This window comes from Myxine glutinosa, chromosome 7, assembly GCF_964187855.1.
Source record: "Myxine glutinosa chromosome 7, kmMyxGlut1.1, whole genome shotgun sequence".
In the NCBI taxonomy this organism is placed as follows: Eukaryota; Metazoa; Chordata; class Myxini; order Myxiniformes; family Myxinidae; genus Myxine; species Myxine glutinosa.
In genome coordinates this window covers 110,642,554-110,661,797 of record NC_136267.1, presented here as the reverse complement: position 1 = coordinate 110,661,797, position 19,244 = coordinate 110,642,554, and the positions used below count along the sequence as shown (strand labels likewise).

At 43.5% G+C, this 19,244-nt stretch overlaps 1 protein-coding gene across 2 annotated transcripts in view; it reads right to left on the bottom strand.

Moving 5' to 3' along the window:
• LOC137431578 (uncharacterized) overlaps positions 1-19,244 on the bottom strand; it is a 243,576-nt gene that overhangs the window by 51,447 nt on the left and 172,885 nt on the right. For both annotated transcript variants that reach the window (XM_078782122.1, XM_078782121.1), the window contains 8 exons: positions 18,911-19,164; positions 17,211-17,336; positions 16,912-17,029; positions 16,040-16,309; positions 7,362-7,438; positions 6,817-6,995; positions 6,539-6,624; positions 1,203-1,373 (listed from right to left, as the gene is read on the bottom strand). In XM_078782122.1, coding sequence (XP_078638248.1) covers positions 1,203-1,373; positions 6,539-6,624; positions 6,817-6,995; positions 7,362-7,438; positions 16,040-16,309; positions 16,912-17,029; positions 17,211-17,336; positions 18,911-19,164 — 1,281 coding nt within the window. The remainder of the gene's footprint in view (positions 1-1,202; positions 1,374-6,538; positions 6,625-6,816; positions 6,996-7,361; positions 7,439-16,039; positions 16,310-16,911; positions 17,030-17,210; positions 17,337-18,910; positions 19,165-19,244) is intronic.

Here is a 19,244-nt window from a genome sequence, read left to right as displayed (position 1 = left end):
GGCGTGACCTGGGCGAGTTGGGAGGCTATGATTGGCTGAGGAGCGCGCCAATGTGACGTCATCGGCCACCAATATAGGCGACGGTCGGACGCCATTTCGGCAGTTCGAGTGGAGTCCAGAGTTGAGAGAGTTGAGTCGCAGAGTTCGTTGTTACAGTTCCGTACCAGAGTTCGTGGCAGTTGGCACAGGACACGGTTCGTTGCACAGTTCGTCGGAGTTGGCACAGGACACGGTTCGTTGAACATTCGTGACCACAGCTCGTTGCAGTTGGCAGTTGGCACTTGGTTTTGGTTGCTTCGTGCAGCCCTGCGGTGGACCGTTGGAGCAAAGGAGCTCGTGGTGTGTGTGGGCCGTTGGACCGACGAGGCCTGGTGGCGCTTGGAGGCGGACGCAGAGGGCCGTGGAACTTGGAGCGAGGTGTGCGATCGGGCCGAAAGGAGCGGTGTTGGACGGCAGCCACAAAGACGACGAAAGACCAGATAAGCCCGAATCCGCGTACATTTTGAACGACGTGACGTGTTCTTTTCGTAATTAATCTCCCTCGTTTTGTGTTTGATATCAGTCGTGTGGGGACGTCCCGATTTAGTTATTAGTATTACCGGCGCGTGTTTTTTTCACTGTTATTACTTTTCAATAATAAATCCTTATATTATTTTCTGTACATATTTGAACGCAGTTTCCTGGGCGTTTCATTTTAATAGATAAGGCTGTGGAGCTCGTTGCGTCTGGCCTCCCGCGCGTTTAACTTTGTGTTGAGCTTGAATCCGCCATTGAGTTTTCGCCTCGGGAGTGTAAAGTCTCGCAATCGGTCATCCGTGTTACCCTACGGTGTTCACCAAGGGTAGTCACGCGACAATAATGACTGAGGCGCATCTTTGTCGCTGCTGAAGCACCCCGATATATTGGGGCAAGGTTTCAGTGAGTTTTTGACATGAGCCCTTCAAAGGAAGAGAGAATGGCTCAGGCTCAAAAAGTCACTTTGCCTTTATTCTCAAGGTAGTTCACATGCTTGGCAACATTTGATTGAGAAAATTAATTGTCTTTATTTTTTCTGCTGATGCAGACTGACTATATTCCTTGAAAAAGTCGAATTTTCCATTGTATTTCAAAGCTTTTTAAAGAAGCATTTAAAAGATTATTGATGCTCATGTGAATAGATGTATTTTTCACATGATAAAAGTGGAAATTGAGTACAAAGTTACCTTGTTGGACAGCGAGGTTGAGCAAAGAGTCCTGAACGCAACAAGCTTGTGATGAAGGCAGTTCTGCGGACAAGGTTCTTTCAATGTCACTCGATTCTGCCATCTTAGCCCAAGCCTGGAGATTCTCCTCGAGGCTGCTGGACAGGTGGCCGTCTCGTTGCCCAAGTGGCTCTGGGGTGAGGCAGTGAGGAGAGGATGCATGAAAACACAGGCCTAGTCATTGATCAATGTCAGAAGACTTTTATAAATGTAATCATATTAGCGAGAGAGAAAAGAAAACTTTGAATGATGCAATCAAATTAGTGAACATACAGTCACGTGAAAAAGTAAGTACACCCCATGTAAAGTTTTGGCTTTTTCAACATATTTCAACATACAGCTATTTGATCTTCATTTCAACAATATTGATAGATAAAGGTGATATAATATAACAAATATCATGAAACATTTACATTTTGTAGTCCATTGTATAATTTAAATAAACATAAATGCAAATTTCGCATGTGGAAAAAGTAAGTACACCCTTGGCTCTAATAGGTGGTATTGCCCCCTTTGGCAGAAACAACCTCAAGTAGGCGTTTCTTATAACTGTCTACCAGTCTCTGACATCGACTGGGAGAAATTTTTGCCCACTCCTCCATGCAGAATTCTTTCAGCTGTGCGATGTTTGAGGGGTTTCTTGCATGCACAGCTCATTTCAAATCCCCCCACAACATCTCGATGGGCTTTAGATCTGGGCTTTGACTTGGCCATTCCAGAACCCTCCATTTCTTTCTTTTCAGCCATTCCTTGGTGGATTTACTGGTATGTTTAGGGTCATTGTCATGTTGCAAGGTCCACCTTCGGTTAAGCTTCAACTCTCCGACAGATGGCCTCACATTATCCTCAAGCACCCTCTGGTACAATGAAGAATTCATAGTGGATTCTATGATGGTGAGCTGCCCAGGCCCTGATGCAGCAAAGCTGCCCCAAACCATAATATTTCCACCACCATGCTTTGCAGTTGGTATCAGGTTCTTGAGGTCAAATGCTGTCTTTGGTTTTCGCCAAACATGTCTTCTGGAACTGTGGACAAATATCTCAACCTTTGACTCATCTGTCCAGAACACATTGTTCCAGAAGTGCTGGTCTTTGCTGAGGTGTTCATTGGCAAACTTTAGTCTTGCCCTGATGTTCTTTCTGGACAGCAAAGGTTTCCTCCTGGCACACCTCCCATGTAGGTCAAATTTGTGCAGCCTCTTTCTAATGGTGGACTCGTGCACTTTGACATCAACAGTGGCAAGAGCTACCTGTAGGTCTCGTGATGACATTCTGGGGTTATTTGAGACTTCTTTCAGCATCTTGCGGTCTGCTCTTTGGCTGAACTTGCTGGAGCGGCTTGGCCTGAACAAGTTGGCAGTTGTGTGGAATCTTCTCCACTTGTAGATGATCTTCCGGACAGTCGAATGATTGATTTCAAATTGTTTGGAGATCTTTTTAAAATCCCTTCCCAGACTCGTAGGCATCTATAACCTTCTTTCTGAAGGCCTCAGATAGCTCTTTTCATCTAGGCATGGTGACGCCGCACACTTCAACAACAAAGAGCAACCCAAACTAAATGTCTGAGGTTTAAATAAGACAGGTTCCACCAATTTCCTCTCTAATGATGTTTTCATCATTTTCACCTGAGCTGGTGCACCTGATTCTAATTTTAGGTATTTGAAGTAGTGATAAATGTAGGGGTGTACTTACTTTTTCCACATGCTTAATTTGCATTTATGTCTATTTAAATTATACAATGGATTACAAAATGTAAATGTTTCATGATATTTGTTATATTATATCACCTTTATCTATCAATATTGTTGAAATGAAGATCAAATAGCTGTATGTTGAAATATGTTGAAAAAGTCAAAACTTTACATGGGGTGTACTTACTTTTTCACGTGACTGAATGTATGCTCTCTTATCTAATGTATTTCATTAATGTTATACAATGTCAGCAACAACATTTCTTCTTCTTCCTCAGAATGACTGTCCAGCTGCATGACATTTCGAATTAGACTACTTTATAGACTACATGACATCTACATAGGAACTACAATGGCACTTGGTAGAGAGCAATCTCCGCCAGGCTGAACACTTTACATTTTGTATCCCACTGATAGGCCGGATCTGGATCCAGACCTGAACCAAAATCTAATCGGCTTATTCTTATCATCTAACTAACTCTAACGATACATCGTTTTTGGCTCAATCTCTCAATGGCTCAATGGTGAAGAATCACTTTTAAAATTATAGTATCCGGATCCATATTCACATCTTCACCAAAATCTAATCAATTCATCTTTGACACACACCTAACTTGTCCACCGAGTTTCATCCGAATCCGTCCATACGTTTTTGCAATACCCTGCTCACAGTCAGACAGACAAACAGACAAACCAACAGACAGGGGTGAAAACATAACCTCCATCCACCTTATGTGGCAGAGGTAATTATTGAAGCTACCTGAAGGGCATAAAAGTTTATTTTTAATAATTGCTAATTCACCAGTCATAATTTTTTTTGTTGCTAATGTATATTAATATGGCAGGCTTTGCTACCTTTCTCTGTGTTAATATATAATGTAAAATGTGACTTCAAGTCTTCGACTCTCTTCCCAGCCTCTTACAAACTCCAAGCCCTCAACCTCTGCCTCCCAACCCTAATAACTCACTCTCCCCCTCCCGATCCTAAGGTGTCAATCCCCTCTCTACTTCAAACATTCAACTACCCCCCTTGCCCCTCACCACAACCCCAATTTCTCACACTCCTCCTCCCCCTTGTTCTCACCCTCCTCCTACCCTCTTGTTGAGGGCTCTCTCCCTCAACCTCCCCGCTGTCCCCCAAGGCCTCAACCTCCGCTCCCAACTCTGTCCTGTTCTCCCCCCTCCCCAACCCCAAGTTCTCACCCTCCCCCTCTCAAACCTAAGGCATAAATTCCCTCCCCACTCCAAGCCTTAAACAACTCCCCCTCCACCACAACTCCTCAAACCCCTCTCCCCAAGAGCCTCAACATGTTTCTTCAAACTCTGCCCCTCTTTGCTCTCCCCAACCCCAACCCCGAAGTCCTCAACCCTCCCCCTCCCAATCCTAAGAAGTCAATTTCAACCCCACTTCAAGCCTTTAAAGCCCCTCCCCCACCTATCACGGTTGCCTGTCCCACTCACAAACCTGCAAAATATGTGGAAAAGATTAGATATGTGACAATAAACGACCCAAAACCAATTCTCTTCTTCCTGATGTATATACGCACATCATTAAAAGTAAATAATGACCTCAGACAAAGACCTTTCATAATGACATGGATTTCAGCTCTGCTTGAGAGAACGCCAAATAGCTATTTGGGTGGTGTATAAGTTAACAGACCGCTGCCTCGATCGCTGAGGCCGATTTTCACAAGGCTCATGACACCTATCGGCTCAAAATCCTTTTAACTGTCATTTTAGTCATTTTAAAATGAAGGCAAATCTTATAGGGAGGGCATGGCAATCTTGACCATGACAGCTCCAAAGATGCTTTGACTTCACATAGCGGGCAGCACCAACATGGCGACCCCATGATTTTTTTTCCAAATATAAATTGTAGGTGGAGTCAGGCAATCTGTCCAACCAATGGGTGGGATGGAATGTTACAGACAGATGGATGGACATATGAACAAGCGTATTAATATGACCCTACTGCAAAGCCGCATTGAGCCGGCGAACAATTTACTTCTTGATGAATTCGGTGAATTCCGTCTCAACTTCGGATATTTCCGGCCGTGAAAAACTATGCCCTACGGCCGCGAGATTAAAAAAAAAAAATCTTCGTCAATTTTAGAATATTTGACGCCGTTTTCAGCCTCCGAAACACAGTAATAAGCTTTTTTGAAATATTTTTTCAAATGCTCGAATCTCATTGGTTCCGGTGTTTGATGACGATTTTCCTTGAAGATAACCAGGGCCCATGCGGGCCCAGGGAACGAGGTTGGTCTTAAAGTATTTTAATTACAAATTAGAGGTGCATAGGATTGTGAATCAAACAAAGACGAGTGAAACAAACTCCTATTGAACCTTTCCGCAATTTTTTATGCATACTTCTGCATCCGCAAGATGGTGGCCTCCATGGAGCGATTTGGTGCGTCAAAGCTTCAAAATTATCAAAGGATCCAGCAAAATCTGGCTTTTCAACATATTACGTACACGTTCATTAACAACACCGGCTTCGCCGGCTATTAATATTCATGGGCTGTAGGATCCAAATCTAAAATAGCATCACGTTATGAACAATGTCTTTTCAACAAATGTAAATGAATAATCAGATTTCATTATCAACAAGGATACTTTCAGTACTAAAATATGCAATATTTAATATTTTAATTTCAAACAAATGTTACAAAATAAACGAAGTTAGATAGATTACTGTAAAATATCAATTTCACCGTTTCATCCCCTTCAATGTTGATTCAGATCCAGCTGAAGGCAACAATATTTAAAGGATTTGGATTCGAGATTCTGGAAATTGGGTTTGTTTCAGGATAATTGCCTTGCCACTACTTAATTGTTACTAAAAACACAGCTGGCTAACTAATGACCTTCAGCGAGAGGCCAATCTACCTGTCCCACTTGGCCTAGTCTACAAATAATGCCAGTCGACACACCGTGGTCCACTCATAATGCCCCCAGGGCAACTTGTTTTCACCTCCAAAATTCTACCAAATGCATGGAAAGAAAAACGAGTTACAATGCACCACAAAAGCTCCCCCTTGTGTTACACGTGGGAAGGTTCGGGGTTTCAAATTTTCAGCCAGACTCACAGCACAATGCACCAGAGAAATAAAGGCTAGGCCTCAAGCCTGCAGAAATATTTTACAAATGAGCTGTGTATTCATTGCCCAAAGGCTTAATGCCACACTTCTACTTTGACACTTTATGTTTCGTGAAAGTATGTCCAGTATTAATTTATTACAGGTGTCAGGGACAGGCTGTTTGCCCGGCAATTAATATACCAAAATGTAATGTAGGTGGTTGCCTTTCTGGAAATAGAAATGCAGCTTGTTAGCATGATATAAAAGCTTTGTTAACCATCATATATTTTTACCAAACTTCCTCCACATGTCTGGCTTTTCCCCCTAATTGGAGGACCAAAACACAAGAGATTGTGGGAGATGACTTTTCATTATAGCAATACAGAACATTCATCAGGGGAATAAATATGCAATTCTGACAAATTTACACTTATAATGAGAAAAGACCACTTGTAAACCGTGAATAGCTTCTTTTTCATTGATTCTTGAAGTTGCCTACATGGAGGATTAATAAACTTCACACTACCTTGCAAAGCTTGACATCTGCCGATCTGGAAGCCATCGCCATTCCTCTTCATCGTGTAATTTGTGAAGCCTCCAGTCTCCTGCAAACTGCAGATATGGCATCGCATTACGGTGGTGTACACGTAACAATGTAGGGGTCAGATTTGGATGAGAAATAGAAAATTCTAATTTTTTTTTCTCATTGAAGTAAAGATGTAGCAAAACACATAACAAGATCTTATTGAATTATTTGGCATGGAAATTATATTTTTGTAGCACCGCACTTGGATGTGGTCTCACCTAGCAACCGCATGACGGATTAACCCTTTCCAGGCATTGCGTTGGTCACGCGAAACCACGTGCACTTCATACATCTCAGGGCCTTCGGGGGATGCGCTAATAAGGAACAGGCCACGATCAGAATTTGCCACCTCTCGGACAATTAGCTTCTGCAGAGGGATCACCGCTGGCTTCTGGTCCTGAAATACAAAAGTGTGCTGAAATTCTGAGGGAGTAGGGACAGGAGAAACTGCTAGAAAATTAGAAATGAAAAGATGAAAAGGGTTAAATGTCCCCCACCTTGTCCTTTACTTCCTCTTCCCTTCACTACCAACATATTCCAGACAAGACACAGCATATGAAATTATTATTTATTTTGGCTCAAAACCCCATCATGATGACCATATTTGAATAACAAACAGAAGTACCACTATAGAAATAAAGAGAAACTCAAGCATGAATGGGGTTACGGATGGGACTAATGCATTCTGCCAAACAAGGTGCTTTGGAAATATAAAGCTCTCAAAACACAATGAGGTCGTGACTAATTTAAGGGAGACATTTACCAGGGAAGCAAAGGTGTATTTTTGGTCTCTTTCCTGCAGAAACACCAACATGTCCGACAGCAAAAGAAGCAGGACATCTGTGGAGCACAAGAAGGTTTTATGAAAACATTTGTGAAAGGAAGATGAATAAAATTGCGGAATGTCATCAGGACCGAAAAACAAAACAAACCAAAAGTAGAATTCAATAACATTATCAATAGCTGATGTTTCCAGTTTTTTTTATTTGAACACTGTCCTGGTATAAGTTGGAATGAGTTGTTGTTGTTGTAAGGGGTGTTGCAAAATAAATGATGCTTTTTTCCCCAAAGATGAAATGAAGTTTCAATCAGATGAAAATCCAACCAACGGCTTTATTACATTCAAAAAATTAAAAACTCAAGTTTAATACGCGTCAATATGTCCACCATTAGCTTCAGAAACCATTTGAAGTCGACTTTTAAAAGATTTCAGCGAAGACACGAACATTAGTCGCAAATATGACGGAGACATCACGCAGGCAACGTGCGCGACACGTCATGATGACGCACGCGAAATTTGAATTTTAAAATGGCGGACATGTGGTCAATACAATCTGGGGGGGAAAAGTATCATTTATTTTGCAACACCCTATATGGCCCCAGACAGTTCTCGCTAAGAAGCCTACGGCACGGAGACAGCTGATTGGTCTCCGAGAAGAGATCCAGAGATCCCCCACATCCAGGATGGTGTACCCTGCCTTCAGGAAGTCAGGGCCACGACAGAGTTAGAGGGACAAGACAAGAGGGAAAGGGCCGGTCCATGGAGACCGATCGGTACTCTTACTGTGACTGCGCTGCTCTGATGAATCCAGGCAACAGGGAAGAATGGGGAAGATTTGGCCCCGGACTTGCGTTGGGGGGGGGGGGGGGGGGGACAACCACTACAAAGAGCCATCCCCAATAGTTGTTTTGGAATGAGTTGAATTGTTTGGTGAAGGATAGACATTTCAATTGAACATTTCACAATTGCTACAGAACCGATTTTATCTTAGTTGTGTGGTGGGGGTTATTGGGGAAATTTAAACGTTTTTTTTGGTAAAAGTTACACTTTTACACACTTTACAAAAACTCAGATGTATGATCATTTCTGAGCTCTAAATAAGGACAGTTCTTCAGCAACATCTCCCATGATGGGGCACACCATGCAATCCAAAGAAAGACGGACAAATGAGGTCTGAAAGGGTTATTACCTCCGCCACCAAAGGTGGATGGAGGTTATGTTTTCACCCCTGTCTGTCTGTCTGTTCTGTTTCTGTTTGTCTGTCTGTGAACAAAATACCTCAAAAGGTTATGGACGGATTTGGACGAAACTTGGTGGAGAGGTTGTGTGTTTGACTAGGACAAATAGATTAGATTTTGGTGAAGATCCGAATTTAGATTCGGATACGAGAGTTATTTAATTTTTAAGTGATTCTTCACCATTGATAGGGCTAAAACTTATACATAGCAGTATATCTCAAAAAGTTATGGACGGATTTGGATGAAACTTGTTGGAGAGGTTGTGTGTGTGACAAGGACTAATCGATTAGATTTTGGTGAAGATCTCGTCCATTCTCGATTAAAAGATTAGATTTTGATTTTGGTGAAGATTATCCCATCTCGCCTTCAATTGTCTTACCCTTCCTCCCGTCCATGGTACACTGAATCTTGTGGTGAGGCAGTTGCCCTGAAACAACTTGCCTTTGCCTCTTGGAAGGCTAATCCAACTGAAGGCAATCTCAGTTCCTTCCACCAAGCTCGGAACAAGTGTGTGTCTACCCTCAGGAGTGCCAGGAAGCACCATCTCTCCTCACTCAAGAATGAACTCTCAAACCTGTCTCCTTCCTCCAAATCCTGGTGGCGTCTGGTCAAATCCGTTTCTGGTGTTTGTTCCCCCTCCATCCCCTCCCTTACTTCAAATGGCCACACAGTTGACATCGCACGTGACAAAGCCGAATGCCTCAACTCTGTGTTCGCCTCAAAATCCTTAGTCCCAAACCCATCTCTCTCTGTTCCCACCTTTCCCAGTCGAACCCAACTGCTCCTGGACTCTGTGTCCTTCTCTCCTGACAAGGTGGAGGAGTTTTTGTCAAACCTCGACTCTGATTCTGCAACTGGACCAGACGGCATCAGCCCACGGGTCCTAAAATCCTGCTCTGCCGCTCTATCTCACCCTCTCTCTGTTCTTTTCACCCTATCTTTTGCTCAAGGTCATCTGCCAGCATCCTGGAAATCAGCTAACATTACCGCTTTACACAAAAAAGGTGCAAAAACAGATCCTTGCAACTACAGACCAATCAGCCTGCTCCCAATTATCAGCAAAGTCATGGAATCCATCATTGCTTCGGATATGAAATCTTTCCTCTTTTCCAATGGCTTGATCTCTGATCATCAATTTGGTTTCAGACCAGGTCACTCTACTCTGGACATGCTGCTTCTGCTGTCTCAACAATGGATGGAGGTCCTCAATGCCAAACAGGAAATCAGAGCTGTCTCCCTTGACATATCACGGGCCTTTGATACGGTCTGGCACCCAGCTCTGCTCACCAAACTCTCCTCCTATGGTATCCATGGAAATCTCCATGCATGGCTTGCGGACTTCCTCTCTGGTCGTAGTCAACGTGTGGCCCTGAATGGATTTTTCTCATCTCCGCTTCCTGTTCAGGCTGGAGTTCCCCAAGGAAGTGTGCTGGGCCCTGTGCTTTTTCTGGTCTTTATCAATGATCTCTCCGACTCTCTGGAAAATCCTCTCTATCTCTTTGCTGATGACTCCACTCTCTGCCGCTCCATTCCTCTTCCCTCAGATCGGCAGTCTGCAGCCTCCTCACTCTCTGAAGACCTGGACAAAATCACAGACTGGTCAAACAAGTGGAACATCTCTTTCAATCCTGACAAATCTCACTCTCTTACTATGTCTCTCCGAAAAGATCGACTGGACAACCCTCCCATCTACTTTCTCAACAATCCTCTCCAAGAAGTTCTGTCGCTCAAGCTTTTGGGTCTCACTATCTGCCATGATCTTTCTTGGGAAAACCACATTTCCAAGCTGGCCTCCAAAGCCAGTCGCCGACTGGGCATCCTCCGTCGTGCGAAGTCCTTCCTCGGCACACCTGAGCTCCTCACCACATACAAGGCTTTCATCCGCAGCTCAATGGAATACTGTTCTCCACTATGGGCTGGTGCTCCTGCCTCACACCTGACTCGGCTTCACGCTGTTGAATCCAAAGCTTTCGAAATCATTGGAATCTCCCGCGATGAAGCTATCTCTGAGGGCCTTTCACTCACTCACCGCAGGCAGGTAGGTGGTCTTTCTGTCTTCTACCGACTCCTCTCCGGCCTTGCTCCCCCAGCTCTCTCTGTGCTCTGTCCCCCAAATATTCCTACAGGTCACACAAGATCTGCCAGCAACCCTCTGATGGTTAAACTGCCGAAATCTCGGCTCTCTGCTCACCTTTACTCTTTCATTCCTCTTTTCTCCCGCCTGTGGAACAAACTCCCACACTCCCTTCAATCCCTCTCCTCCCTCCAGGTCTTTAAAACAGCTGTTCACCACCATCTCTTATCTTCCCCCATCCATAACCTTGATCTTTTCTACCCCCACTAATTCACCCCAGATCCACCTTGTTTGAAATTCTAACTTCTTTCCTGGAAATCCTGGCAGTGTCCATATGTTTATACCTCTCCCACCCCCCCCCCCCCCCCCTTCACATGCCTCCTCCCCAAAGCCCTCTCCCTCCCACAGATCTCTCGATGTCTCCATGTCTCTCGGTCCCTGCTCTCAAATGTTGTGTTTGTGTCCTTCCCCCTCTCTCCCCATCTTGTCTACCGCTCCCGATGTTATTTGTTTTATGTGTCTGTTTGTCTTTCTGTGTGATTAATGTTCGCTCTTTCACGAGCCTCGATGTTGTATACAAAAAAAAAAAAAAAAAAAAATCTGAATATGGATTCGGATATGAGAATTATTTAATTTTAAAGTGATTTTTCACCATTGAGTGATATGGCTAAAACCAATACATAGCACGGATTCAGACGAAACTTGGTGGAGAGGTTGCGTGTGCGATAAGGAAGACTTGAATCAATTTTGGTGAAAATTCGAATCCGGATCTGGATCAGAGATTTTTTTTTTAGTGATTCTTCACCATTGAGGGATCGGGCGGAAAAGCGATATATAACATGATATTTAAAAAGTTATGGACGACTTATGACTAAACTAGGTGGACGAGTTGGTTAGGTGACAAGAACAAGCCGGTTAGATTTTGGTTCAGGTCCGAATCCAGATCTGGCCAATCAGTGGGATACAAAACAATCTGTTCAGCCTGGCGGAGGTATGCGCTCTACCGAGTGCCGTTCTAGTTTTTTATGCAATGACCGACATCAAAAACAGCGACAGAACAAAATCCACGCAAGATCCAAGTGCAATGTCTTGCCATCGGTCATTCTTCCCGTCGACCAATCAGTGCAAAGCAGTGAATGTGGGGCAGAGATTACTCAGCGAGTAGGTGAGCATAAAATTGTGATTTTTTTTTTAACAGTGAATTAAAGTTCATGGAAGAGCGTGTACATGTATCGTTGGGACACAGAATGATGGGAACAGCTGAACCCGAGTAGCCCTTGAGCCAGACCCCAGAATTTTTGTGATGAGGATAAGTCAGAGGGAGCAAGGATAACTGATTTTTAGCAATGCTAGGGTCCCTAGAAATGCGCCAATTTTGCGACTGAAATTGGAATGCGACGCAGATGGAAATATTGATTCAAAATTATAAAAAGTTTGGTGACTCAATGACTCTTTTGAATAGGTAGTTACCATATGGTACACAAAAGTGGTAATTCCAACCACAATATTATGCTACATTGGTGCTGTCCAGAGTATTCCCAGAAAATGGCAATCACTTTCCACTGGAAATGAAAAATCACTGGACAATCAGGGTGTTCCACTGGAAGATTTGTCATCTGGGCATAGTATGCTCGTAAATATCGAGAATAGTTCACTTTGTCATCGGTGAAACACCAAGAGATCTCTTCTCGGGCAGGGTGCCGCAGAGCAAGCAAGATCGTTTTGACAATATCCACATATGACATCTAGAATGCTGACAAATCTCCATTGTCATGACGAAGATGCTCCAATAATTCCTTCCAAAGCACAAGCATCCCTTTAAAAGTTGGGTCTTCCAACAGAGTATCGGAGTTCCATTGGCGTAGATCTACGACAGTGTCATTCATTTTTTTCCAACAATGAGGTAACAGTTTGAGTATTGTCCTGCCTATTGTTCTCCGCCCAAGGAATGAATTCATTCCACACAGGTCTCATAAACGCTTCATATATACACTTGCGCACGCGGACTGCTCGATTATACACCTTGCCTTCCAAAACTCTATTTACTGAACCTTCTGCGATGATGTCTGCTTCTATGCACAAGTCCCAAAGGCCAGCATCTTGGAATTGTGCACCGAGGATTGACTTTACGTTGCAAATTGTGTGGAATGTGCCCAAGCGAAGGATGATTTTGTCATTCATGTCTGTATGTTTCCAGACAATCTTGGCAGCTTTAGCTTATAGAGCCTGGTCCATGACGACGTCCTGTTACTTCAGTGTCTGTATCACAAGTTCCGACTGTTTTAAGATTTCTGAAATGGTAGACAACTCTGTAGTTGGAGCATTTATTGTGGGAACGTAGCCAATGATATCTTGTGAAACAATGATGGAGTCTCTAGTGATGATGTTGAACCCTGTCCAACTTGGTATTTTGTGTGCTGCTATGTCTACCTGCCTGGCAACTTTCCAGAGAAGACTGCCAAAGGTCATGAATATATTTGCATTGTAAATTGTGCTGAAGGCAATGTGTTTTTCTCTGGGGCTACCTGAAGGACAGGGTATACCACACAAAACCCAGGACCTTACAAGAACTAAAGGACAATATTTGTAGAGAAATCCTTAACATCGAGTTGGAAACACTGGCATCAGTGAAGAAGTGTGTTGTGCAGCAGGCCCAATTTTGTGTGGATGCCCCTGGCGGTCACTTACTGGATGTGATTTTCACAAAATAAATTAATCTCCAAAGTGTGTTCTTTTATTTCCGTCTTACGCTCTAGCAGGGAAAATGGCCTTAAAATGCATGTTGTTGTTGTTGTGTTGTATGTGTGCTCCTTCATTTACACAGATCGCTACAACCTTGTTTTCATGCTTCCAAACAGGAAAATCAATGTAAATTACAGAATTTATTCCAAATATCCTGTATTACTCCCCAGTCTAGCTAGGTGCTTGGCCACCATGTGACCATCACGGTTTCTATATTGGCCTAGAAACGAGCTGTGATAGTGTTCAAATCTGGACTATATGCAGGTGGAAAGAACTGGGAAGTGGCCGTGTGCTGTGTGCAGGAAGGGTGTCGGAGTGAACTCCATTCAATGTACAATGTGTGCCGAGTGGGTTCATCAAAAATGTAGTGGTCTGAGAGGGTCATTAACCAGTGTGGCAGCTACATTCAAGTGTAAGGTGTGCACAGAGGGAGTTGCAGATGGAGGAAATGTTGAGTTGGATCTTGGAGACGGCGTGAAGCTGGAAGGTGTGAAAACATTTTGCTACCTCAGAGACATGCTGAATGGAGAAGGTGGATCAGACTCGGCAACGGTTGTTGGAGTGAGATGTGCATGGAAGAAGTTTTGGGAACTCAGTGGCATGCTGAGGAGGAGGGGAGTGTCGTTGCAGCTGAAGGGAAAGGTGCATGCTGCATGTGTGAGAAGTGCTATGATTTATGGGAGCGAGACATGGGTAATGAACGTAGAGCAGCAACGAAGGCTGGAAAGGGTGGAAATGCGAATGGTTCGGTGGATGTGTGGAGTATCGTTGAGAGAGAGGAAGACAAATGATGAATTGCGAAAGATGATGGAAATAGAGCCTGTGATTGATGCTGTGAAGAGCAACAGGTTGAGATGGTTTTGTCATGTGTTGAGGAAGGATGAAAGTGACTGGTTGAGAAGAGTGATGGAAATGAATGTTGAAGGAAGTGGAGGACCGGGAAGACCGAGAAAGACTTGGCTAAAGGTGGTGGAAGAAGAAATGCGGGCAAGGGGGTTAACAAGGAGAGATGCAGAAAATAGGGCAAAATGGAGAAGATTGTCATGGGGCCCGCAAGGCTAACCCCCGCTCTAGCAGGGAAAATGGCCTTTTAAATGCCTGTTGTTGTTGTTGTTGTTGTTGCTACAACCTTGTTTTCATGCTTCCAAACAGGTAAATCAATGTAAATTGCAGAATTTATTCCAAATATCCCATATTACTCCCCAGTCCAGCTAGGTGCTTGGCCACCATGTGACCATCTCGGTTTCTATATTGGCCTAGAAACGAGCTGTGATAGTGTTCAAATCTGGACTATATGCAGGTCATGCCAGTGATATGACTTATCCTGCCTCTTTACCATCGAGTTATTATTTCTCCACATTTACATGCTTGATAAAATGTCTTGATGGGAGATGAATCCCTGCCTAATGAGTCATGTTCCTGAGAGAATGGCCTGATGGAACAGAGTCTGCCTATATACTTGTCAGCAGTCAGGGTGTTATCAATTTTGGGTCTCACAATAAGTCATGATCTTTCTTAGGTAAACGACGTTTCAAAGTGGGCCTCCAAAGCCAGTCACAGACTGGGCATCATCCATCATACAAAGTCCTTCCTTGGCAAACCTGGACTCTTATCTTCCTGCAATGCCTTTATCTGCAGCCTGATGGAGTACTGCTCTCCCAACACACTCTCCCCACCCCCCTCCCCAAGTTTCCGCAGAGCACGTGTGGTCCACAAGCAACCCCCTTCAAGTGAAACTCCTGAAATCCAGAATAACTGCTCACCTACACTCATTCGTTCCTCTTTATTTTTGCCTGTGGAATAAACTTCCCCATGCTCTTCAATATCATCCTTCCCTCCTAGTCTTCATGACAACTGTTCTCCATCATCTAATACCATCCCCCCTCCAAAGCCATGATATTTTCTACCCCCATTAAAGCATCCACTAAAATTTCCAGTTTTTCCTTCCTGTTAGTTTGCTTATTGCACATAAAAGTATCCATCTTATCCACCCTTAAGTCCTCCTTACCCATCAACCCTACTAGTACTCCTTATTGTCCGTCTCCATCTATTTTGTCCCTCAGCCTTGCTGTTGGCGTTTCTCCCCACTCTTTCTGCTGTTCCTTTTGTTCTGTTGCATTCTGATCCGTTCTGTGGTCTGGCTCTTTTACGAGACTTGATTTTGTGCACAAATGTTTTATTTAAATGTAGATCACTGACAACGTTGGCTGGACAGCCCCAAACTGTACTGACCCTCCACTATGCTTCACTGCAGATGTTATACATTGACTATGATGTCATTCCATGTTCACCATTGCCATTGATTGTTACCAAAAAGTTAGAACTGATTCATCTGTAAAGATCTAATACGTCAAGCTTTTTATCCCACTTTTTGTGGTCTGATGCCACTTTCAAGAATTTACTTTGGTCAGGTCAACACTCTGTTGCATAAGGATGGCAGAGTTTGGAATTTGGCCAGAGTAACAGCACACAATGGTCTGCTCTTTCTGAAAGGCACTGTGGATCTTTAATGTAATGTTGGCAATGATTAATTCATGAAGAAAAAAAAATTGTGTTTAAGAATGAAGAGCAATCTCCGATGTAAAACAAGAGCGGTACAGACACACCTTTCCTGCGGTCTGCAGCACCCTTCAGTGTGACAGCACCCTCACGTATAAGGACACGACTGCACCCTGCATTGCTAGATGGTGCATCCTCTCGCAGATCCTCTCGACGGAACTGTTGCCCACTCTTCGTCTGTGTGTAGGCACGTGCATCGATTCGTCCAGCAATCTCCTTGAGGCGTTGAGCTCGGTTCACCCTCCCATCCACAGCGGTTACCACAGCTTTCACGAGTGTCAGGGCTCTGTCCAGCTGACGGTGTTCATGGGTGCCAACTGTGAGAGCCGATAGACAACCGCAAGCTGCTTAAGGTAAGCGAGCAGTGAAAGTCTCAAGAATTTTGAAGACTGTCAAAAAAGATTTTGTTTAAAATTATTTTCAAAAACATTGGCCTTACTTTACTGTGGCATTGTTTCTACACATTTAAAATTGAACAGCATACAACGTTTCAAATTCCATGGTGGGTCTCTAACCCATTGTTGGTGAACTGTATTTTTTGAAGAAGGAAAACAATGTGCAGGACAACTGTCATGAAAATGATTTCTGGAAAACCAGTGGTTATATTTGGCTTCCTGTTACAAAAGGAAAAATCTCATTGCAAGTTTGTCAAAGTAAAGGACTTATTTGCTTAAACGTGAAAAAGGAATACAGTAGATCTTTTCCATAAAGAAGCTAAATGGAACATTGCAGCATTTGCAGCAAATAGGGGTGGGGGTGGGGGGATAGGGGAAAGGGGGGGCATGCAGGGACATTATCATTTGTCCATTGTGAATTTGTTTGAGATGCGCAGGGACATTTCCAAAAGGAAAACGCAGAAGTGGAATGTGAAGGCCATCACTGTTTCTCATAGGAAGCAAGAGTCTAGATAGGGGTGTACCCTCAGTATGCTGCAGGATGCGGCTGATGAGTACGGGGTACTTCGTGATGCGCTGCGTCACCAGCAAGAAGCATTCTGGAATGCCAAGGCGAAGGGCCTGTGGGTTCTTGCTCTGCTTCTGTGGTTGCACATTCAGGTATTGCTTTAAAAATTATTTTTTACAAGAATGTCACAATTATAGCATGAGGGGCAAATTGAACTTGCAAACTCTTCAAACTACATAAATATCCCATTGGCAAGATAAATGACTGCACACAATATTGATAAAGCAATTCTGACTGCACTGAATGCCTACGTACCTGGATAAACGTCTGGAAACTGCGGTTTCGACTCAACAGGTCCTTGTAAAAGGCAAGGGCGTCGTTATGGCGGCTGCAAAATGCCCCATATGTTCTCACCAAGCTCTCAGCATTCCCACCTGAGAACTGTGGGTTAGGGAGCATCGAGAGAGTCATTGGTTGAGTGTTGCATTGAGCGGCAACAACAGAATAGGATGTCATTGGCTTCAACCACAATTATGCACCGCAAATGCATACCGGCAATGAAGCATGTAAATGTTCATCACTACATCATTGCAAGAAATAAAATGTTTTGCCAAAAGTGAAAAAGCAGCATTAAAAAAATAATTAATACTATGTTGAGGGTTGCCATTTACAAGTCTGGTTACATGACACCCTTTGTGCTTGCAGCAGTAATCCATGGTGTTTGTAATTATTCTCATCTGCAACTTAACATGTCCTCTTTGGCTGAACTTTAACTCTTGTAAGACAAATAAATTAATCAGGATGTGATAGTGAGCAGGCTATAGGTCACATACACATGGAAATAAGTGTTGAAGTCTTGTCTGTTGGCATTGGTCTGGGAAGCAGTCTTTTAAATCAAGTAACCTCCATTACATCACAAATTCAGTTTGTTCTTCAATTCCTCTTCTTGTTTCTACTGTTCTGCCTAAAGGCAGCTTCAGTGCTGCCAAATCAGCCACGTGGCGATAATTCAACTGGGTGACTTGCCAGTGGTAATTAGAAGCAGGAATTTGTAATTTGGCCATGGTGCCGGCGATAGCTCATGTACTCTTCACGAAGGACACCATGGGATCTTGAACGTCCACCAAATAATACCAGCAGGCGGGATGCTCAATTTAACGACCATCCGAAGGACAGCATGCACATTGATGAATCACTGACCCTGCCTGTGAAACACCGGGATGGCAATTTATAACTGGGTCGAGATTCAAACCCAGGCTACACAGCTTCGAGGTGACGTTCTTCAATGAAGGCTGTAGAAAAGACAGAAATCTATTCATGTGATCTGTTCCTATTTTACTGCCCTTTGTCAAAAACTTTTTGGGTCAATAAATAAAATCAAAATACATTCTGTCTATTCTTTTTTTTTCAAATAGTGCTTTTGCTGTGCTGACACCTCGCCGCATGCCGTGTTTCCCATTCAAGTCGATGCCATTTACCTTGAGATTCTAACAGTCATATTGATCGCTTTGTGAAAGTCTGTTTCTCGCCTTTTTCACGATTATAAGTGACTTACAGGGACATGCTTTTGTCAGAACGAAAGTTACTACAAGTGTTAGAATTTCAAATCGTAGCTTTGCATTTAGTTCGCCAGACAAAGTGACTCTGATAGACATTTACAAGGGATTTTTGAGTGCCATTTTGGAAGAGACCATGTTAACCTGAGCAGAGTATGAAACATGACATGTCATTGAAATTACATTGGCTGAGTCTATAAAGGGTTTAAAACAAACAAGTTGAGGAATGGGTAGGAAACAATGTCTGTGGCTTTATAGAATGAATTTCTTTCAATGTGCAGGAAAATATAATGGTGCGACCGCTAAGTAGGTGAAACCGAAGTGGTTCGAGAAGATGTTTGCACCTGCCATATTATATTTCTTCTTCGTTCAGTTGTTTCTTCTTGTTATTCCAAATGCATGCTTACAAGTGATGTTTGTTCGGTAAATAAAAATATTTTGACAAACAACAAAACCTACTTGATTCACTAGGATGTCAGCGATCCAAACGATGAGGAAGTTTCTACCCCCACCACCCTCAAAGAGAGCTTGGCGTCTTCGCATCAACAGGCGCTCGAGGAAGAGTGAGTGGATGCGCAGAAGCTCGTTAAGACAGGGCACCAGGCGCTCCAGTTTGACTTCCTCCATCTCCAGCTCCTCTTTGAGACCACGGTGGAAGATGTCCGTCATGATGTGCAGTGTCCGAACAATGTGAAACTCTGTCTGCATCAGCTCTGCACAATTCCAAAAGCAAAGGGAGTAAAAGAAGACATAATTGAAAACGCATGTGGGGTTCGAACGCTAACCAAAATCG